This window comes from Maniola hyperantus, chromosome 10 (genome assembly GCF_902806685.2).
Source record: "Maniola hyperantus chromosome 10, iAphHyp1.2, whole genome shotgun sequence".
Taxonomy (NCBI): domain Eukaryota; kingdom Metazoa; phylum Arthropoda; class Insecta; order Lepidoptera; family Nymphalidae; genus Maniola; species Maniola hyperantus.
Window position 1 is genome coordinate 7,914,802 of NC_048545.1, and position 24,511 is coordinate 7,939,312.

Sequence of the window (24,511 nt, forward strand, 5' to 3'; positions counted from 1 at the left end):
CAGCGTTAATAAAGCTTGACAAACCTTGGTCGTTAGGTTCACTGGCGGATACCTTGACGAACTGCCGATTAAAAACTGTTTTAGTCTGTACTTACTTACCTACTTATATTAAAATATTTATTTTCAGGGAACAGCTCTACAAAATTTTATTTCATACCTTGATTTCGTAGCAAATCCAGAGTTATAAACGATGAGAGAATGATCCAGAACACATATAAATCCGCACTTGCACTTTTGATGTTCCACACTAAATTTTCATTTAATCCTTTTTGTTTGAATGAGTACCTACTGAACCGTCTGCAACAGACTGTAATTCGAGCCAACTGAATTAAGGACGTGCAGCAAGACATTGATATACAGGTGAAAAGTTACGCACGAAAATGTTACATGTACACATTATTTTAGAAGCTAATTTCCCAAATATCAGCAAAGGTATGAGTAAGAAATAGGTAGATTTAAACTTGTTTTACAGAACCGATAGCACTAATTAACATTGTCGAACTTGTTTTGTATGCTCGTATAGGTAATTATCAGAAGCGCCGAATATTGGCAACGATTACAATTCATATAAAAAATAAGTATTTCCTGCCAATACTAAAAATGTAAACTACTTCCATAAGAAGTGTTTAATATTACCGTGGTTTACCTTTGCATTTGTAATACTAATAATCTACATAATATATATCTAATCATGTAACTTTGTTTTTAATTTAAATTATTAACTAGTAATTTAAATTATTTCAATATTTTGTTGTTCGCTACGACAATGTAAACTTAATACGCATTACTTTCTATTAATTATATTATTTTCAATCGGGACATAGGTATGTACCTATTAACTCTAATTGAATTATTTGTGTTTAAAGTTGGATACACTTAACAGTGTACACTTTTTCAATATCAATAGTAATTGGTCAACAGTTGAATTAATAAGTGAGTAAATATTTTAATTAATTGTAAGTAGTACCTAATAGTAAAATTATATACGACCTTTATTATATTCCGAAAATAATTATCAATAATATAATTGATGAAATCAATTAGGTATAGATAGAGAGAGAAAGCCAGCGCGTGCCAGACGGAGCCACCATGGTCCAAACTTCATAGTCGCTTGTCGTTCCTCCCTGTGTTGGGGACAATACGCAGAGAAACTTTCAGCTTTTATAAAATAGCGAAGGTATGGCACGCGCTGGCTCTTAGTCTATTATAAAGAATATGAAAAACAAGGAAAGAGATACTGAATTTACATTATAATTTAAAATATTATGATAAAAGATAAGGTGAAAAATGTCAACGAGAACTTAAAAGCTTGTTTGAACAACATAATGAAAGCTGAAGCTAAGCTTTGTTGTAAAACGGGTTCAAGTAATAAAATATTTAGAAACATTTACATACACATAGATTAAAACAATAACACTAGTAGGTACCTACTTAACTTCAATAATAATCGACGTGTTAAAACAATTAATACAAAAAATATATTACGAAAGTTGTTTTGAACGAAAAATACCAAGTGGACGCCAAGCTTATTAAATTAGGAATTCAGTATAGCGGTAATCTTACATCTCTTACAGCTCGTATTTCGTTGTTTGCTGAGCATCAGAAAAATGGACCAAATAATTTAAATACTTAATTAGATACTTATAACAAAATCTCGCAACTAAATTGGCATAGATTGCGATAGAATATGCGAAGTCAAAAGAAAACAAAAAATCGTACTAACCACAACAGATAAAAACTTTTTAGCATCTTTTTAGGTACCTGGGTAATTCAAAAACTCTCAACTCGAGCTAATATTATTTTACAAATTATTATATTTCGGGATACGGGACATTGTTATTCGTAGGATATGAGCTTATCTAATTATCTCAAAATTAACTCAAATTCAATTGAGATACCTAATTGTAATTAGGTACATATTATAGTCCGTAAAAAATGACTCCTCACGTGCCATTTTTACTCTATGGGTCAACTATCATGTCAAAAGTACGGTGCACCTTCAAAGGACTAAAATCCATGCTAAAATCGTACTTTTGACATGAAATTTGACACAAAAAGTTAAAATGGCGCGTGAGAAATCATTATTTACGCATTGTAATTCAAAAATTCTCAACTCTGAGCTAATATTATTTTACAAATTATGTTTTGGTATGCGACATATTGTTATTAGTAGGATACGAGCTTATCTGATTATCTCAAAACTGTATCACTATTCACTTGCACTTAGATCCAATTGAGATACCTAATTACTAGTAATTGACGCGTAATAATAATATGGTCCACGCGTGGCGACCGAGACCAGATTCTCAACTGTTTTATTTTAGAGCTGGCACGCTTCGGCCGTGAAAATATTGCAAAGGTGTATAAATGTAGGCAGTTGGTACCTACACTACATTACTCCAAGCTGATGAGTAATTCACAATGTCGTTCGTTGACTGCCGCCGACTTCGATATTAATTGACGTAGCGTTTAGCGCTTTGTAGGTGCAAAGTTATTTCACACTGCGTTTATCACTTAACAAGTTATCACTTCTAAACCTAAATCCTATTCTTGTTCTGTTTGTTATCTCTAAACCATTTTTAATAGTCATAAAAGGTCAAGATGATTCGTTTTCAGAATTCGGGCTCTGTATCTCCAGAGAAAAAGGAACCCTTAAAGGATCACTTCGTTGTTTGTCTGTCTGTCTGTCGTGTCTATCAGGACCCGTCAAGGGAATCAAAACCCATAGGGTACTTTACGTTGATCTATAATCTTGAAATTTAGCAGGTAGCAATGTCCTACAGTCTAAGTAAAGGGAAAAATCAGAAAATCGTGAATTTGTGGTTACATCACAAAAAAAATAAAATAAAATCTTGTACTATGATACATGTTAACAAAGAAGCGGATGCGGCTAGGGGTTAAATTTAATTAATTAGACGACGGCCTCTGACCGCTCTTACGCGCAATAGTGCTGATCTCACATTGAGAAAAGGCCGTAGTACATACCGGCAGCACCGCAATTTAAGAGTGCTGACATTATTGCAATCCGATATATTTTGACAACTAGTCAAATCAGAAACCTTTTATCGAACGTCTTTCGTCGTCTCTCGTTTTATCTAACAAAGGACGTGGATTTTACGTATTTTTGAAGACCCACTATTTAATAATTACCTACTGAGAAATTTATTTTCGATATAGACAAATACCCAATTTCAGTCATCATCATCATCATAAACATCCCATTTTCGGTTACTGAGCACGGGTCACCTCTTAAAACAAGATGAGCTTTAGCCACAGTCCAAAACGCTAGCCAAGTGTGAATCGGCAGACTCCACACATCTTTGAGAACATTATGGAAAAATTTCAGGCATGCAGGTTTTCTTACGATGTTTTTGTGCACCGTACCGTACCGTTCAGTTTCAGTACCTACTATATTCCGCGACAGGTTGAGATGGCAATCAGGGTATGAGGCCGGGGGACGCCCTGCACGCCCGCAGCTCATCCGCGCTCGCCCGCACCGGGTTAGCGCGGGGTCTGTGCAGGGCGTTCCCTCACCGACTGCCATCTTGACCTGTCGCGTACTATACTTATCTACTGTTTAAATCGTTGGGTTCAGCGTGGGTGACTTGTCTACAACGACTAATGATTGCGTGACCATCAATATTAGGTGATAGCTAATGCCCACGACTTCGTCCGCGTTTATGTAGGGTTTTAAAGAATTCCGTAAGGACTCTTTGAAAAAGATACCCTATGTCATTATTAAGATCTTTAACTATACCGATACAAAAGATGTCGATCCATTGCTCCATTATTTGAAACACAAACCAACAAGCAAACAAACACTTTCTCATTTTTAACATGGGGAGTGATTTGTCGTCAATTATTTCCAAAACTGCTCGCATTTTAATAAAGAGGCTTCAGATTCGAGACTCGGTTAAGTTAATATCGTTTACCAGCGCGGGCGGTAGAGTCACTGACGTAGCATGAGACACTAGTTGTTCTACATGAAACATATCAATTTTGATTTTTTAACTCTACTTTCAAACACACCTGTCTTTCTCAGCCTTTATACTTATGTGATATTACGCACGTAGGTGCCAGTACGAAACAAATAAGTGATAAATAGATAAGACTCCGATTCGATTTGTATTGTACTATAGTCACAATGACCGACTTTCCTTATCGTTACGACGTCTTTGTTTGAACACTCGACCACTATTACCTGCGGTTTAATTGATAAAGTAACAGCTTCCTTATACGCTGAACGCTACAATGTGCAAATTCTGAAATTATAATAACTATCTTTCTATTTTGTGCGTGTCAATTAAAGTGATTTTTTTGAAGAGAATATATTATCGCAATCAAATCGGTGTGTTTAGAAGTATTGAGTAGGGATTGATAATGCGTTTATTCTATCAATAGAGGCCCAATTACCTGCATCACAACGACTCCAATCCTCACATGTAATACCGGTTGAGTGCCTTCTATCATTGCCAATTGGAATAATCGGGCACAGGCGCGACCAGTCGGGCAGAACTCTTACCAGTTGAAGCCGGTAGTATTTCTTACGTTGCACTTACGGTGCAACGCCTATAAGCCGAAGAGATATCTTTTAACCAAGTCTCATTGTTTCCAATATGCAAACACAACTACAATATTATCTTATCGTTTGACATTAGTCGAAGTAATACGTTACCGGTTACACGCCTCGCGGACGATAGCTGTGATGTGAAATCTCGCATTAGTTAAAATATATTCGAGTGCGGTTCGAGAGATGAACTTTGTATGTTTGTTTTGAATTATCACACCTCCATTTTATTATAATGACGGACAGTTCTCTTGATCTTCACGAGTTGGAAAAATTGAGGTTTGTTTCATGTTTTTCTTATACAAACGTAAAATATTATATCTACACCATGTGTATACTGATACCTTCTATAAAAATGTAAAGTTTGTTTGTAGGAAGTAATCTCTAGAACTACTGAACCGATTTTTAAAACTCTATCACCAGTAAAAAGCTACATTATTCCTAAGTAACATAGGCTATATTTAATTTAAAAAAAAAATTAGAGTTCCCTGCAAAAATTGAATAAGCTACCCGTGCGAAGCCGAGACGGGTCGCTGATCATTTTATAACTGTAATAAGATTTTTCAATAAGTTTACGTTTTATAAAAACTTACATATTGGTATAGAATATAGATAAACTCTGAAACTAGGTACCTACTAAACCGATTTAATAAAATAATAATTCTTTTACCATTAGAAAGATACTTTATAAACACAACACATGCACAAGTACCTACTGCAGACGAAGTCGCTAGCAACAGCTAGTTAAACATAAAGTTACTGTTTTTACATTTGCAACTAGAGATAACGAAGAACCAGATAACCGTTTATCTTTTTCAGATCAACAAGTATTCACAGGATATCACAATGTCCGAAACCAAGCATACCCGAGGCATCGCACAAATGGCGGTTAATTCTAGAGCCGGCACTTGTTGGTGCTATGATGGCCATTAATCTTGCCCAGACTTCGCTCCAGAATTTTTATTTGCGGACTGCATGCCATGAATTAAATTATACAGCCGATATATGCGATAGAGGAGTCGGTGAAGAATTTCGCGCGGCGGAGGTAAATTGCAATATATTATTAAGTATTCCAGAAATAACGCAATGTTTTTATAGACAGGTACACATTTTAGTCATACATTCAACCAGACTTAAATAAAAATAAGCTAATCAGTGTGTGTTAGCAGAACACGCATAGGGTTCCGTTACCATGCCATTTGCTAAAAACTTTGGCGCTCATTTATTTAAATGATACCATACCAACCAATGACATTAGTTATAATTACCATTTGGTAATTTTTTCCAAAAAATGTCTGAGAAAATTTCTCTTATTTTAAAATACCTTTTTAACAAAGTATCACTCAAGGGGGAAAACTAACATTTTTTGTCGACTTCCGCTTTTCATGTTTCAGTGTTTTCAGTTTCAGGTACCCACCCAAAAAATCTTTTTTCAAAATTTTAATAAGATGAACGGTTCCTATAACTGGGCTAAACTTTAAGCTCTTTAGTTTATTTTTGAAATGGCTATGACACATGGACAGACGTACATACGGACTGGGTGAAACTAAAGGTTCCTTGCTGTTTTGCTATTACGTAGATATACAGTTATGTCTGAAGATCGTTGTCCTCCTGGTGAGATCCAACTTCATAATCATTAAGATCATAAAAAGAGAAACTCATAAAGATTAACTGTTTCCGTTTCCACTGGCTTCTGTTGGCGGCAATTTTCGTGATGATGTAAAATTTGCATGTGCTGAATATGTACTTAATAGTGTGTATTTTTAGGGTTCCGTACCTCAAAAGGAAAAACAGAACCCTTATAGGATCGCTTTGCTGTCTGTCTGCCTGTCTGTCTGTCGGTCTGTCAAGAAACCTACAGGCACAGTTTAACGAATGTGCTACAGGGTACTTTCCCGTTGACCTAGAATCGTGAAATTTGGCAGGTAGGTGGGTTTTATAACTGGCTTTAGGGGAAAAATCTGAAAACTGTGAATTTCTGTTTACATCATACAAAAAAAATTAAATTGTGGTCATAATCTAATATTAAGTATTTTCAATTTTTCGACTAAGATATAACTATATTAAGTGGGGTATCATATAAAATGGCTTCACCTGTGCATTATAAAACAGATTTTTATTTATTTTTATACATAATAGTTTTTGATTTACTGTTGAAAATGTCAAAATTATACTCGAGTAGGTACGGAACCCTCGGTGCGCGAGTCTGACTCGCACTTTGCCGGATTTTTCATTATTAAGACTGTTAATGAATGCTGATAATAATACGTAGGTATTTAATTAAATTAAACGATCCGTATCACCGGATACGGAGGCGGAACAAAAGGTTGCTTGTAGCTGAATGATGAATTAGACACTGCGAACATAAGGAAGGACGTTGATACACAAGACTTGCGAATTTGACTATCAATGCTATCACAGCTCAAAACTAATAGGTTCTACATTTTAAATTTTGAACAAGTTGTTCCGTATACGAAATCATTATCTATTTTTAATGGCTTTATATATTTTATTATATAAAAAATATTATTACAATATTAAATACTGAGTAGGAACCATCAGGTTCAGTATTGTATATTTAAAAAAATATTACCCAATTGTGAATTAAAGTTTGAGGAGGATCACCTAATCTTCAAAATTTTTGCCTCGTCATACTCACCTTCCTACGAGTACCTACTGCTGGTTCTTTAATCAATCTATCGATAACTATTTTATCTGATTTTACGAAATAAATATTACGTTACATATTTTAAACAACGACGCGTTTTTATGGTAAGACGTACAGCCTTTAACAGGTAGAGATTTGGAAGGAGATATTTCTTGAGTACCTTCGTCAAGAAGATGCACCAAGGAAGGATTTTGAGAAGTATCTTTAAAAAAAACCGGCCAAGTGCGACACAGGCTCGCGCACCGTATTACAGTGGTATTTTTTCGACATTTTGCACGATAATTCAAAAACTATGATGCATAAAAATAAATAAAAATCTGTTTTGGAATGCACCGGTATTAGCCCTTTCACATGATACCCCACTTGATATAGTTACCTTATTTTGAAAATTTTAAATACTAATTATTAGTTTATGACCACAATATTTTTTTTTTGTGTGATATAGCCACAAATTCAGTTTTCAGATTTTTTCCCTAAAGCCAGCTATAAGATCTACCTACCTGCCAAATTTCATGATTCTAGGTCAACGGGAAGTACCCTGTAGGTTTCTTGAATCTTGACTGACAGACAGACAGACAGACAGACAGACAACAAAGCGATCCCTATAAGGGTTCCGTTTTTCCTTTTGAGGTACGGAACCCTAAAAACGTAAATCAACATGAAATCACGGAAATAAACTACTACTAATAAGTAATTTAACTGTAAATTGAAAATCATTTCTCAGTAGAATAAGGGAGGGCAGGGGACGTGTTTATAAACGAAACGTATGTAGGTACATGCAAATCCTACGTTTTGACTCTGAACTGTAACATAATAAATAGATAGATATAGTAAAAAGATATTTTTGTTTATAAATACAATTTTTTTTGAATTCCAGGCAGGCAGCCAAGCTTTGGTCTCCAGTATAAACGTGAGCCGGAGCTTCGTAGGCTCCCTTATATCTACGATTGTGCTGTTGTTTGTTGGACCTTGGAGTGACTGTAGTGGCAGAAGGAAACCACTGCTCATAGTACCTTTAATAGGCATGTGCGTGACGACCACAGGAGTATTGTTGATGGTTACATTTCCTGGCGCGAGTACAGCTCAGGTCCTTTATGTTGTGCAAATCCCTATATCGATGGGTGGCAACTTTGGGTTGTTATTAGCAGCATCGTTTAGCCATATTGGAGACGTAAGTATAGTTCAAGTTTGCTATTTTTATTTTATAGATAGGTGTAACAATTCCTCAATAACTCAAGTCCAAAAAGTTGTAAGTTTAAATTCCAACCGTCGACTATCAAAATTATAGATGAGCTATATCCCTCTATGCGCCAGGCTTATCTTAGGTTATCTCGCGACGATGCTGATAACACCAACAAGAACGGTTTTATACAGGTTAAAGACATGAATGAATTTATGACAGTACATTAACGGCTGATAATGAGATTATCTATACTACCTCTACGCTGTTTGTGTAAGTTATATTTTATAATGGAATATTTATGATCGTTTGATCGTTTCCTTAAAACCTGACCGACTGATTCCCTAATACCTGTACTTACCTGTAGGCTGTACTAGATGATGCCTGCGACTTCGTAAGCGTCGGTTATTTAAAAATTCCGTGACGTGGATTTAGGTTTTTGAGAATCCGGTGGAAACTCTTTGCCTGTGTCCTACCCTGGGATGCAAACTATCTCTGTACCTTTCGTCAAACGTGTTTACGATTACCTTATAGAGATGGGCCGTGAAAAGCTAGCAGACAGATAGACAGACACGCTTTCGCATTTATAATACTAGAATGGATTCTGTATAAATTTCAATTAGATCGGGTACCTTCCCGTACCTTCCTCCATCTCGCCCCTATGACTCGGCAGGATTGTAGACGTATCCATAGTCTGAAAGAGCATAAAGAGATACCTATAATCTGCGACAGGTCAAGATGGCAATCGTGGTGGGGACGCCCCGCACACCCGCACAGGCCCTGCGCTAACCCGGTGCAGGATATCGCGGGTGACTTGTGCGGGGCGTCCATCCGCCTCATACCCCGATGGTCATTTCGACCGGTCGCGTACTATTTCTTAGTTAATACTAGGTATATCTTTAGGCTGTGCTGCAAGTGTGATTGTAGTCAAGCCACGTCAAGCACTGGTCTATAAATTAAAAAAAAACGTTTCAGCTGTGTCATACAACGGGGCGTGACGTCACCCGCACTATGGGTACACACCGCGCCGCCATACAGATCGCTCACGTGGTGGGCTCTGTGAGCGGGCCCCTTCTGTACCGCCGCCTTGGATTCTACGGTGTGTTTCCTCTTGTTTTATTACTGCAGGTACTTGCTTTTATTACTCAATGCAAACGCGGTTTAGCAAACATACAGTTGGTAATTTTTTAATCACGGGCTTCTGACACCAGCGCACCATCTTGGCAAAAGTGCATTTATTACAACCTAAATCAATGTTAACAACATTCAAATCTTATCAGGTTTACAACAGTGTTAAGTTAAACATTAAAAAGGTGCTTTTTGATAATGAAAATAATAATTTATTATGATACCACTTATATGGTACCTAACTAGTTTGCGTAATATGACATTCGCAGTTGTTCTGCACATAGTAAAGTTTTCTTTGCCGTACTGTATAATTGCTAAATTGAGATACTGCAGTGAACCATTTTCCATTGGACAAGAACGATGAATCATGTTACACAAAATAATTGATTTTAGTTCTGCTTAAAAATAAAAGTTAACTTTTAAAATGTTGGTAGAGTTGATGATTAATAATTTTTAAAAAAACGGGCTGAATTGAGAACCACCTCCTTTTTGGAAGTCGGTTAAAATGTGGCATGTCATTGTAGCGCGGAAACTTGGAAAGCCTTAATAACCAAAATTTTCAACTTTTATGGCTTTGGCGCAAATAAATTATCCTAATAGGTAAGAAGTTTGGCTTCACCTAAATATTTGGTAAAAGTGGTTCATTGCAATACCTGCAACGCTAAGCTTCTCAATTTTTAAATCTGCTAAAAGGGATCATTTTTGTGATATTCACCGATACCTAATTGGATTTATACCAAAAATGTAATTTACCCCTTAAAAATACCTCATATTTTTGTATATTACAAGGTTGAATTGCTAAGTCGATTTAGTCTAGTGGGTAGCTTCGACCAGGGACTAGTCAGTCTTGTCACCACAGTACAGACGAAGACGGTAGAAATAACTATACGGTACTATGTCACATCGAAACCGATTGCTTGATTATTCTGCTATACCCCTTCAAAGTTTGCGTCATTCATCATCTTCTGCCAAGTTAGAATTAAGTCAAATGTCATGGAATAAAAAAAATGAGACACTATCTGCGGCCCAGATGGAAGCGAGCAGCCAGTGTGAATCTTCTTGAATTCTTCTACTTGAATCTTCTTCTTCAAAGAAATGCAACGAAATCGCACGGGCTTCTCTAAATGAGAGCGGGTTATATGGCAATAAAGCAAAAACATCTCTTTGTACCCTTCGGCTTTCACAGCACCCTGTGACTTGCAGCTGCGTTGTAGCCTAGCTTAAACATGCCAGGATCTTCGAAGCCATCCCAGAGCAAATGGCATCAATGTACTAACATATATCCCCCAATGGCATAGTTTAAAAAACTACTTTTGTTACCTGTAAAAAGAAACTGATGAAATACCAGGAATTTCGAAGTAAACGAAAGATTTATTAACAACTGTAACACAGTTTCTAACTAAAGCAGTTGTTACCGTTCTTTACTTTTAAGTTAATCAATGTAAAGAGAAAAAAAGATTTTTTCATTTTTCATTCTTTTCCAGGTGGCATCTCTCATCTACGTGGTGGTAATGGTCAGAGACGTGAACGTGAACCGTGACAACAAAGTTACTGTTCTGAACTTGCGGTTGCCTTTAAATGCTGTTCAATGCCTCGTGAGGAAGAGAGAAGGACATAAGAGGATAGTTATTTTACTGATGTTGGTAGTCGCGCTCGGAGACAGAATGTTACTATCAGGTAATAAATATCGCTAAATTGCTTGGCTGAACAGGTTTATGTTACTTTTAGCAAAATCACATTTGCAACATGACGATAATGTTATACTGCTCGGATGTTGGAAGTCTGATCCCACGATCTACAATTTGATTTTCATCATCACAGTTCTAGTGGGAGACTTCGATGGTGGCTTATGTTAACACCCTACCGTCAAATCGATTGACTCCCGAGCGATTGAGCGTTCCAATTCTTTGCTAGGTAGATATTAGAATATAGGTAATTCTTGCAGGTTAGCTCGCTTCCACCTTTAGACTGCATCATTATATTTTATCGGTGAAATCTCAGTCAAAGCTAACTGACGTGAAATGGGGTGTTTGACTTTTGAAGTGCCCAAGAACAAAAACTACGATACGACACGCTTTTTTGCTTTGACAGTAGAAAAGTATTGGAAATTTCGCGGGAAAGCGGTGTCGGACTTCTGATCGTTAATTCGCGCCTAACTAGAGTTGAGAAAGGTATCTGACTTGATTTTGTTAAATTCTAATAGGTACATCATATTTTATTCTATCTATTGACCTTCCGCGCTGAGACATGAGTAGGTAACAAAATGTGACCTTTAACACTCCATGTGGAGGAGTATTCATTGATAGTGAAAGGAATCATTCCTTTCACCACCTACATGTCATATAATTTAGTGCCTACACTGTCTGTCTGCTAGCTTTTCACGGACGCAATGAAATTTCGTAGAGTTAGCTTACATCCGGACATGTGCTACTTTTTATGCTGGAAAATTAAAGGGTTCCCACGGGATTTAAAAAAACCTAAATCCACGCGGACGAAGTCGCGGGCATCATCTAGTACTTATATACTTATGTGAGCTTCAGTAGTAAGTAGAGGAATACAACCACAATACAGCTTAGGTACTGGCTAGTGGCTACCATAAATTTTCTTGAACAAGAATGGAATAGTTAAGTTGACCGACACCGTCGTCTAGCTGTACTTAAACAGGACTTTCCGGTCTAGTAAGTTACAGAATCTTTCTTTACGTGTTCAAAACTTTGCTGAATGCACTCACAAAACTTTTAGACTTATATACAAGACACTTACTCATACTTTGCTGCGGTTAAGTCTGCAATTCTTGATGAAATATAAAATGTGAATAGACATAGTAGGTACAACCTAGAAAAAAAAAATTAAAAATCCCGTGGGAACTCTTTAATTTTCTGGGATATTTTTTATAATAGGTATTAGGATGGCTAAATAGCCAGTAACAAATTAGGAGTGCCTGTGGGACTCTTTTCTTTCGATACTAAATTATGCGACTGAGATACTGAATAGGCCTACGGGTAGGTACGGGCACAGAATATATAATAGTACTAAGTACGGGTAGGTAAAAAAAAAAAAAAGTAAGTAAGTAGGTATCTTTTAGGGCGCCTTCAAATTTTCTGCAAAGTGGCCGCATGCAAGCAGCGCGGCTGCAGCGATGCGGCCGCGCTGCTTTGTTAATCCATATAATTTTGACCGATGAACTGACGCGCGGCTGCAGCGTGGGTGTAGCGCTGCAGTCACGGGTCTTTATTTATATGGATTTATAAAGCAGCGCAGCCTCCGCACGGCAAATTTGAAGGCGACGATTATTTTGTTACAGCTGAGGTATTGCTCGCCTACATGTACTACCGCTACAAGTTCCAGTGGGATGACGTGCTATTTGGCTCATTCCTTGCCTACAGGAACACTATCAGCTTTGCTGGTGAGTATCATTTCTATAACAAACCTCTTTGTGCAAATATAATTTACAATCTCGTCTCAGGAACTTATGGAGTGCTGTATCCATGCACTGACTATGTTTATATACCTAACACAGGTCTACAAAAATATATTTTTGTTTGGTGCCGCCATGGTGCCGCTAATTCTAGGTTATATTTTGGTTAATTAGCCCGCAAGGTGTCGTGCGAAGCTGTCAAAATCGTGAAGCTACGTATCGATCGATATAACCTAAAAACGTATTTTATCATAATTAATTAATTTTTTTAGGGTTCCGTAGCCGAATGGCAAAAAACGGAACCCTAATATAGATTCGTCATGTATGTCTGTCTGTCCGTCCGTATGTCACAGGCACTTTTTTCCGAAACTATAAGAGCTATATATATACTGTTGAAACTTGGTAAGTAGATGTATTCATACATTTTTTAATAAATGAAATCTCGAAAACTATACTAATAGAAAGCCGAGGATGAATCTTGAATATTAAGGTAGGATTCTATCGTCAGAAAGAATAACGATGAATTTCTTATAGTTTTATTAATCACTGTTACCACTTTTTGTTGGTATAGGAATAAATCGGTGTGTCGTAAGACTAACTATTATAACTCAAAATAAACGAAGCGAATGCAGGCAACATTCGTTCTATAGCCTACCTTCACATCAATCCATTCCTACACTCACAGAATATAGATAAATTAACACTGTCAAGTCAATATTTAGAATCTACCTACAACTGTGTACATTATTTTATAATAGGTACCTGCATTTATTTATAATATCTAACATTCGGGCATTCTGACTACATTAAGTTTGTCCTCAAACTTATTATACAAAACAGTTTTTACCTATTTTCATAATATTACCTATACCTAACAATATCACAAAATTTCAGCAATATGTACATTATAATCCAAATACATCCAAATTTAGTAGTAGACATAATTTTGTAATAAGTATTTATTTTTTCATTGGAATATTTAGGTTTACGTGTTTTATATCTTATGTACTAACTATCCATGTACTATAACTGTTTGTTTCCACAAAAATAAATAATAAAAATTAAAGTAAATTCGTGTACAGCTTCTGAAAAATAATCTGGATTGCATCGAGGACTTTACCCACTTTGGGCCACCCTCGCTTTCCAATCCAATTAATCGCATCTGCACCGGACCCCTCACCGTTAAGTCAAGAACTCATCGTGCTACCAGACATCACGGCCGTGTACGACTTCCAGATGTAACGACTCCACTACTCATCTGCACCGGACCCCTCACCGTCAAGTCAAGAATTCATCGTGCTACCAGACTTCACGGCCGTGTACGACTTCCAGATGTAACGCGACTCCACTACCCATCTGCACCGGACCCCTCGCCGTCGAGTCAAGAGCTCATCGTGCTACAAGACTTCACGACCGTGTACGACTTCCAGATATTGTAACGACTGTTGTTAACACATCAAAAAAAAACAATAATAGCATCACACGTTTTATCATGAGTATCAGATCAAATACTATTCATTAAAAACAAGACACATAATAAGTATCATAATTGTAAAACTGAAATCAAAGTATGTAATCATTCAATAATATAACTTCAAATATCACTACATATAATTAATATCAAAACATCATAACAAAGTATGATAATCGTACTACTAAAATCAAACTAATTGTTTATCCACTTTTAGGATGAATCTTGAATATTAAGGTAGGATTCTATCGTCAGAAAGAATAACGATGAATTTCTTATAGTTTTATTAATCACTGTTACCACTTTTTGTTGGTATAGGAATAAATCGGTGTGTCGTAAGACTAACTATTTTAACTCAAAATAAACGAAGCGAATGCAGGCAACATTCGTTCTATAGCCTACCTTCACATCAATCCATTCCTACACTCACAGAATATAGATAAATTAACACTGTCAAGTCAATATTTAGAATCTACCTACAACTGTGTACATTATTTTATAATAGGTACCTGCATTTATTTATAATATCTAACAATACGTAGCATTAAAAAAGTAAGTATCAAGTTTTTAACAGGGTACCGAATGTACTTGAAGTCAGTTTTACTTTTAGCGGCACCAAAATCATTGTAGACCTGTGTAATCTATCTGAAGAAGATGATAATATTAGGTATAACTCAGTATGTATCCTGCCTTGGAACCCTAAACACATATTATTTATTGTTTCAGGGACTTTACTAATTCTTACAATATTCAAACGTCGCCTGCGCCTCTCCGACGAGCTGGTTGGAGTGCTGAGCTGCACGTCCTACATCATTGCCACGAGCTCACTCATCGCTGCCACCACCACCATCTTCGTGTTTATAAGTAACTTTGTATATTTTACTGATAATATTAATTCTAAAGTATGTCTATCTGTTTGTCTGCTAGCTTTTCACGACCCAACAGTTTAATAAATTTTGATGAAATTTGGTGCAGACTGATGTACTAGTACTTATTTTACAAAATAAGTGCTATATATATATGGCTGGGCACCATTCCACGCAGGCATGATTTGTATAGTAATTGAATAAGGCTAGCTTTAAGTTTTTTTTATATGAAATATTACATTTTCATTTAAAAAAAAGATATAATATAAGATATTTTCAAAGAAATCATCCAGTCAAAAAAGTATTTTTGTAGGTAAGTATATTTAACCGTAAAATACGACACATTATCTGATATCAGTAAATTGCATATAAAGATAATTTAAAAATAGCGTTATCGAAAGACGCGTCTGCATATTAAATTATACCTACCTCCTCTCCAATTTATTATTTAAATATTTTCGAAGCTCTTACTTGGGTGTTTCTTAAAATCCTAACCCTAAATGGTATAAATCAGTGCAGGATTCACAGATTGCAGGGTCCCGACCTATTTGAGCTGTACGTTAGTTTCTTTTATAAATATTCATAGACAAACAGAATTTATTTTGTGGAGAAAACATAATGCATTATTTATTTCACAGTTCCAATCATCGGCATCATATCACAGGGTTCGCAAGTGGTACAACGACCCTTATTAAACAAGCAGATATTACCAACCGAACAAGGTAACTATATATTTTGTATGTTTATAATAGCACTAGATGATGTCCGGGACATCGATCGCCCGTGTGGATTTAGGTTTGTATTTCTTTGATGATACGGGATAAAAAGTTGCCTCTCTTCGTCTCCAGGATGCAAACTTCTTTGCACCAAGCAGATGATGCCTGCGATAATGATAATGATCGATTTGAGTTTTTTATCCCGTTAGATATCTATGATTTAAGTTAATATCTATGATCCTATAAGTTAAAAAGTATCCTACCGTCCGACTGACCTGTCCGATCCTGGGATGCAACTTAAGCTACCTCTGTACCAAATTGCGTCAAAATCAGTTTAACGGCTGGTCCATGAAAAGATAGCAGACAGATAGAACAGGCACACTGTCCCGTTTGCCATATTAGCACAGTTCACGACAGTTAGGGAACTTCTAACAAAACGTCGAGGCTTCGACGTCACTGGCGCTGGCGTCAAATGTTAGGTATTCGACGCGGGTAGCCTTATGGTAGCCCTTTTCACGTCACTATAGCTATATTATTACATTTGACATATCTTCGATTCAGGATCAAACAGTGAGTTCCCTCACTCTAGTTCACTCTGAATATTAGTATGATAAGCGATTGTTACATTACAGTAGACATAATCAAAGTCGGACCACATTACCTCGTAGAGATAGACTTGACGGGAAAATTGGCATATTAATTTCTTCGATATACCAACTATCTATCTAGGTAACATCCACATGGCAGCGGTCTAGGTTGCCCGTAGAATGCTAACAAGCCTCAACAAACCTCCCAAGTCCCAACAAAACTCATTCTTGAAAGTAGGTTAGGCATTAGAATGACAATTAATTTGAGTTATCATATATTTTGCTTTCTGGCTATCGCGTATTTTGTATGTGATTGAATCTTTATTTTATCTCTACGGCACTCCTTTATGATTCATTTGCTTTTTGAAAGTAGACAACTTTCGCTTGACTACAATCATGAGAGATATCAAAGGCAGTGTTAAAGCTGCAGACACATTACTATGTTCCAGTATGTGGCAACGGTAACGATCGCCAATCAGAGCGGCGTAACAGGCAGAGACTAACCGGTTTCTCTAAAATATAATAATTAAGACTCTGATCGATTCTGTCGCGTAACGAATCACGACTGACGAGACACTACCTACACTACACCTATCTAATGTGTTTGCACCTTAAAAACTTGTAAATATTTTCAAAAAGATCGTTTCCTACCAAATCAGGAATTGAATCTAAGTACATCTCTTAGTTATGAAACAAAGACTTCAATGGCAAAAGTAAATAAAATATATACTGAAACTTTCATGTAAAGTTGCCATCACTGTACCAGATACTATTTCGTAATATAGGTACCTACGAACATTCTAATATTATGGATTTTATATACCTAACCGTCTTATTTCCAGGTAAAATCTATAGTGTATTGGGTGCCCTAGAATCCGCAACACAAACGTTTTCATCTTCACTATACTCACTGCTCTATACGAAAACTGTGTCATCCATCCCCGACGCGTGGCTCATCCCAGGCATCATACTAGCCGTAATACAACTATTTTCATACCTTCTAACTAGAAGACTGCAACGAATCACCCCTAGTGATAATGTTCCCGAGAAAAATATACCTCTACACAAATTCGAGGCAAGCCGTGGCAATACCAAAGAAAAAGATCTTATAAACAAAGAAGCTAAAAGTGCATTGGCTATAAATTCCTAATAAGTATATTTTATAAATCTATTTTGTAATACCTTAATTAGGTAGGTGTAGGTATATTGTTTGTTTAAGATAAGTAAGTACAAGAATAAAATGATAACATCGAGATATTATTCTTATTACCCAAATGGTCCTTACCAAAACATCCTTAGGGATGATTTATGCCAACACGTGACGAGCGCGGGCCGTGCCACGTACAAGGCGCGGACGAGGCAAGGATTCAAAACATCACGAACATTTTATATGAAACATAGGTACGTGACACGGCTAGTTCCCGCCACGTGTTGGCTAAATCATCCCTTATTCGTAAAAAAATATGTCGCACCTCCGAAGTCCGAAGGTAGACTATTTGAACTAAGCAGATTCATAGCTCCATGGCAGGAAATGCTTTTTGAGTTGCGCAAGAAACTCAATTGATTTACTTACTTATTATTAAATTAAAGGAGAAAACAATTGATTTACTTATTATTGAATGATGTCTTAGAAGATACCTAATTAAAGTTTTTATACTACTAAATACAAAATTACAAATTAAGTTGCCGCGTTTCTCTATCTCAAAATGCTGATCTGAATGTAGTGCTAAGGCCAAAACCGATTTGATTTAAGTTTCTACTAAGTAATACTTACTTAGTTCTTACTTGGAGAAAGTTCTTATAGATATTCTTATACTTAAATCCGTGCAAAATCATTACAAATCAGTAAGTAAGTAGATGAAAATATCAGAAAGACCAAGAAATTTTTTTAGCAGGGTACCTACGTAGTTTCGCAAAGGCTTGAAACTTTGGTAGGTATAGTTGTAAGAGAGTTTGACCTCGTTCACTTCGAATAAATGCTAGCCGCTAGAAAAGTTCTTAAGAAGCCCTGAATACCTTTACTTTAACACGTAATTAGCATCTATAGAAGCTAGAGAGTTTTTTACCCACGTTTAAAAGAATAGAGTAAAATAAAAGTTTCTATCTTTGAATAGATGATAGAAAATTATCTAAACGAAATTTTCTAATTTATTTATTTGCAATTGCAATGTTCTCATTCAAACTAGGTTATACCTTTTATTACAATTTTTAATACACCTTCTGACTCAAAATTTTGAACCAACTTTTATTTTATCCGATCTAATCAAAATCAAATCAGCCTATAGATTTTACTTATTCATTTTGATAAGGAGATTGTAATGATTGTGGCAATGATTAAACAATATTTGAAATTTTTATCGGTTGCACACAAAAGTTTCAATAAAAATGCATAGAAACAGATGAATTTGTTATTGTTATAAGTATTTTATTATAATTTTTATATTTATGTAGGTAACAAAAAAGATCTTATCTACATAATTCCATTACCCTTTTGTGCTCAAGTAGTCTTTAAAGGATAACAATCATCTGATAAACATTTGATAAAAAATCAATATAAAATGCTAAAGATTTCGATATTACAGATTCATTCAAAACTTTCTAACTGCTCGTGCACTTCTGCACTTACAAAATAAGACGATCATGTGAGTACCTATTCATTTCATATTATATGAAAAATCATTTGAATTATTATATTCTGGTTTAAAAAATATTTCGTATGTCTCAGGCATTAAGAAATTATCCAATTCATATACCTACCTGAAAAAGGAGGTAAGCAAAAAACTTCCCTACATTTACCCAGGAGCGGAAAGCTGGATTTTGTGGAAACCTGTGGCCCTACCGCGGTTTTTTGACAGCTACAATGTCACGATCGCAATCATCTCTGATTGGTTAATGCTCGCTCACTGTTGGCCACAATGCATTGTTGCAACAAGAATCGCACAAATTCAGCCAATCAGAACAATTGAGATTGTAATAATGATTGATGCAGGTTTTAGACAATCGCCCTAGGGGTCTGATTCTATATTGACGGACAGTTGGATTTGTAGTTAAATTGCTTCAATACATTTTTGTCACTGCGAGAAAGTGGCCCTAAAATGTCCTCCAGATTCCAGTCCATCGGTATACTTTCAATTTTTTTTATTTTTTTTACAGAATGCACCGACCAAATTACAACCCAATGATAGCATGTTCCCCAATGCCAAGCAAGCAACACCCGGTTCACCCCGCCAGCCACTTCGGTCCGCCCCAGATCAACCACATGGGTCCATGCTTCGCCCCACCAGTCCAACACCAGTACAAGCCCAATAATTGCTTTATGTCAGTATCGTCCCTGAAAAGCACTTATCAAATGCCGCAGCCTACCCGCCCGGATCCTGTTTCAAGTAAAAACGATCTACGAATTTAAAGGAATCTCTACAATTTCGATTTAATGCAAGACGCGGCTGAGTAGGAATGTTTTACGATTAAGAGGTTTTGGAATGGTTTATTTATATTGGGGGTTTATATTTTATTCGATCGAATAATGTCCAATATTGTTATCTAATGGATCGAGAAAAAAATTATCCACTGGTTTGGAATAAGTTTCTTTAATTTAATACTTATGCTATATTAACCAATAATGGATATAATTTGTATTGTGGGTTCTTTTTTGTTATTGTAAATACCTATACCTGATAGTAAGTAACTTAAAGTACAGATTACCTACTAAATGAGATATAGGGTACTTATATATTTTAGGGCTGTAATATATAGATTTTTTTACAAAAACTGAACTGTACTAATATAGATTTTTTACAAAAACATTTTTGTGCATTTTGATATTTTTATTTTATCTTCACAAAAACGTAAGTAAGTTACCAACCTAACACTTCTCCCGCTCGCGAGAGGCACAAGAAACAAAGTACATACTTTATTTCTTGTGCCTTTGAATGACTTTGACTTTGATAACGCTCAGGATTTTAACTTACGAGTATAATCACGAGCTCCTTCGCTTGCTCGAGATTCAAACTCAACCCTGGCAAACAGTCGAACTTTGCTCTCTTGTTGCACAATAGTTCATTGTGACATGTTTAACAATCAACAGTTTTAACTTTTGTATCTCCCCGCCTGAGAACTTCCTACCTTCCTACCTTCTCTTTAGCACTGAAGTTCACTTTAGTTTGTAATCAAGGGGCAGAATTTGTTGTCGATTACGATTAAGTACGATGAATTAGTTTTTCTAACACTATCGGGGCGCATAGTATAGTTAGCCATCAAGTCGAACAAAAGTTTTTTTTCTCATGAAACGATTCGGCTATTAATGCCCTGATAAAATCCCTCCCGAAATCAATTCCTAGGCTTCTCAATCTTATTTTTTTAAATAACTAATTTTGGTATAAGACTAGATAATGCCCGCGTCTTTGCCCGCATTGATTATGATTTTTAAATATCTCATGGGAACTCTTCAGGGTAATAAGCTATCTTCGAATCGGTTTCAGTCGTGAGGTGAAGAAATATCAAACTTTGACTTCAATAATATTAAGTAGCAAGATTAATAAGATAAGATGAGCGATTAAAGAATAAGATGATGATTTTCACAATATTTGCTGAAGAATTTATTAATTAAACTTTTGGTCAAAATTAAGCGTTCGTCATGTACATATTAGAACGGTATTTATTAGAAGTTTAATTAAAACAATTGAATGGATATAATGCTATAGGTAATGACGCTCATTATAGTCCCGAGAACCGTCGCATAATTCAGGTCTATAGAGATTACAAGCCGTGAACTGCAAGCGGTTTGAATTGACAACTTGTTGGAATAGCTGCAGTTGTCCCCTTCTGATAGAATCTAAAATATTACAAAAATTAATGTTAAGGCTACATTACACACCCATTCGCTGATCTCCTGAGCGTTCCCTTCTTTCAGCGGTTGTAAAGTTTTTAACCATGGAGGCTTCCATCGAAATGCTCGGGGGTTTGCTCTAACTGGAGGCGCTTGTCATTTCATACTTAGTTGTCTTTTATCTTTAAACGCTATTATGTTCTAGACAGGTTAGATGCTAAATTGAGAGTAGCCAAAGTGCACCCTTCCTAAATATAATATATTAGCTGATGCCCGCGACTTCGCCTCGTGGATTTACATTTTTCAAAATTCCGCGGGAACTCTTTGATTTTCCGGGATAAAAAGTAGCCTATGTCACTCTCCAGGTCAACCATACCCATGCAAACATCACGTCGATCCGTTGCTCTGTTTCACGTACGTACTGTTCTTGTACGTTTTTCAAAATCCCGCGGGAACTCTTTGATTTTCCTGGATAAAAGTAGCCTAAGTGTTAATCCAGGGTAAAATCTATCTCCATTCCAAATTTCATCCAAATCCGTTCAGCCGGTTTGGCGTGATTGAGTAATAAACATCCAAACATCCACACTTTCACATTTATAATATTAATTAGGATTAGGACTATTATTAAGTATGAGATTTATACTAGACACGAGTCCAACTGAATCATTCTTTCAACGTTGGCAAAACCGGGTCCAGGAGACATGATGCACATCCCGCCCTTTAGGACGACGTTCAAGTCCGATTATCCCTTCAAATGTGCGTTCGATAGTGTGTAGGTAGCAATTTGAAGTTCTACACCTTCATAAAGTAAGTACCTTGTGTTACGTTCTTCCTTGTGTTTTAGTACTAAAACACAGGGAAGAGCTACTCTTGCCAATATGTACTTAATTTAATAGCATGTTGTACGTATTTATCCTTCGCAAAACTATTATGGATGGATTTACACATAAAGAATAATTGATGTCTAAAAATTCTACATTTAAACTATTTGTTCAAAATGAGCTAGCTACATAGTTGAGGATCGAAAGTTTATGTACCTACCAAACCACATCAGTGAACTTTATATGTACAACTGTGTTATGTGTGTAGAAGTAATTGAGCTTACCGCATCTGAAGTCGATCATATTTTGATAATTAACAAATTTGTCTTCTCAACTTCTTGTCTTATTTGGCCGTCTACGTAAGATTCGGTACTGAACCAGACGTATATTTGGACTCCTTTCTGATCTCTAACCAGGAGTGGTGGGTCTATAATTTAAAAAAAAGTATATCGTGACTAGTAAGTATTATTTAAAGAGACGATAAGAAACTTCAAGGATCTATTGAAACTGAGAAGGATATGGAAAAATAAAGATTGCCGAGATAAGGCTATAGATAGAATTCAGTTCTAAACAGAAAAAAGCTGCACAGATAAAAGCTTCACATTTATTGCATTTCAAGTTTCGTTAGTAATTGACGATAATAATAAATACCCTCGTCGTTAGATATTAAGGTAATAGATGTTACTGCGCTTGTGAACATTAACCAGAGTATTAGCATTATCTGAAAAATAAATAGACTTCCAAAATCTGACTTTAATTCACAAATTAAAGTAGACAAAACGCACCTAACCTCGAGTCCATGACAACTCTGTAGCAGATGAATACCAAGTGCAGAGATTATCGTATATTTTACACATAATGTTAAATTTAATAATGCCCCCGTTGGCTTCGGATGAATAAAATAATATTTTTATCCAAGAGGTAACAAAGAGTCCTCCTCATGTTCGCTGAGGTTCCCAAAAGAAAATTGTACAGGCTGCACTATTTTTCAGTTTAAGGCATCTGGATAATTTCTAAGTTAATTATTTTTAAATCGATAAGATTAAACACAAATGTATTAACAAATGATACATAGAAAGAAATATAGGTATCCCTTATAATCATAACGAAAGGTGGATCGCCATAAATACAACTCCATGGTTATAAAAACCAGAAAAATTAGGAATACTGTATTGAGAACCATATATAAGTTTCAGAGACATCATCATAATATCCTGTTGCTTAATTTCAGGTCAGAAAGCATGTTGTTAAACATTTCATATGTTTTAACATACAAATTATCGCCGTTTGTTACGTGAATTACTATAATAGCCAAGTTAATAAAATATTGTTGATGTTTGAAATTTCATCTAATATTTTTAATATCGAATTTCAGACTTAGATCTACGAGTAACACATGAGCTACTATAACAGATGATACAATGCATAAAGACCAAAGCTTGTTCAAATTATTTTTGATGTGCATGTTCTCTGAACATTTGATGAACTGAAGGGTTTTCTAATCCAAAAATACTGGATACCCAATTGAAGAAACGAAATAATCATAAAACATTTTAGATGTCTGTTTATCTCGGAGCAATGATCAGTTCTATTCATTTTTTTGTTTTATTACACCAAATACAATAGTTTTAATAATAGTATTATAGCTCTACTTCAATTATTATTTGATTTCATTTTAATTAAGGTATAGTAACAAAACAATCAACAGGGATCATTGATGTTGTTAATCGATAACTTGACAAGGTTTCTACATTAGGTCATATTGCTTATGATACTGGATATTATATAGATCTAAATATTATATGAAAGAAAAAGCTTACTGGACTGACCGACATGACTGAGCTATCAACACACAGCTCAAACTACTGGAAGGATCGGGCTGAAAGGCATTCAGATAGCAACGCAAAGGGTTTTTGAAAATTCAACTCCTAACCCTAAGGGGTAAAACAGGAGTTTGAAATTTGTGTAGTCGTGACGCGGATGAAGTCGCGGGCATAAGCTAGTAATAAATAATAAATCCTTTTTTTGAACCTGCTAATGTCCGCGGCTTCGCCCGCGTGGATTTAGGTTTTTAAAAATCCCGTGAAAACTTTTGATTTTCCATGACGAAAAGTAGTCTATCCATAGTAGCCCATCCCCAGGATGCAAGGCATCTTTGTACCAAATTTCGTAAATACATTTAAACGGATGATTCTTTAAAAAATCCCGTGGTATCACCGTGGAATTTAGGAATACGATTCCTTACAGCATCAGGGTTGAGGAGT

General features: G+C 35.9%; 2 protein-coding genes across 5 annotated transcripts in view; one reads left to right on the top strand and one right to left on the bottom strand.

Annotated features, from left to right (window-relative positions):
* LOC117985874 (uncharacterized) overlaps positions 1-245 on the bottom strand; it is an 85,114-nt gene extending 84,869 nt beyond the window's left edge. Inside the window, exon 1 of the mRNA XM_034972672.2 lies at positions 158-245. The gene's annotated coding sequence lies outside the window, so the exon portion shown is untranslated. The remainder of the gene's footprint in view (positions 1-157) is intronic.
* The window catches only part of LOC117985877 (lysosomal proton-coupled steroid conjugate and bile acid symporter SLC46A3-like), a 37,148-nt gene that overhangs the window by 6,543 nt on the left and 6,094 nt on the right, over positions 1-24,511 (top strand). The window contains exons 1-9 of one of the 4 annotated variants that reach the window (XM_034972682.2): positions 4,135-4,846; positions 5,387-5,612; positions 8,113-8,406; positions 9,391-9,543; positions 11,028-11,220; positions 12,848-12,949; positions 15,159-15,296; positions 15,937-16,020; positions 17,444-17,854. In XM_034972682.2, coding sequence (XP_034828573.1) covers positions 4,803-4,846; positions 5,387-5,612; positions 8,113-8,406; positions 9,391-9,543; positions 11,028-11,220; positions 12,848-12,949; positions 15,159-15,296; positions 15,937-16,020; positions 17,444-17,751 — 1,542 coding nt within the window. In that variant the 5' untranslated portion in view covers positions 4,135-4,802 and the 3' untranslated portion in view covers positions 17,752-17,854. Of the gene's footprint in view, positions 1-232; positions 361-4,134; positions 4,847-5,386; positions 5,613-8,112; positions 8,407-9,390; positions 9,544-11,027; positions 11,221-12,847; positions 12,950-15,158; positions 15,297-15,936; positions 16,021-17,443; positions 17,855-24,511 lie in introns of those variants that run through there. The other 3 variants (XM_069501177.1, XM_069501176.1, XM_069501178.1) reach the window with 3 other exon arrangements.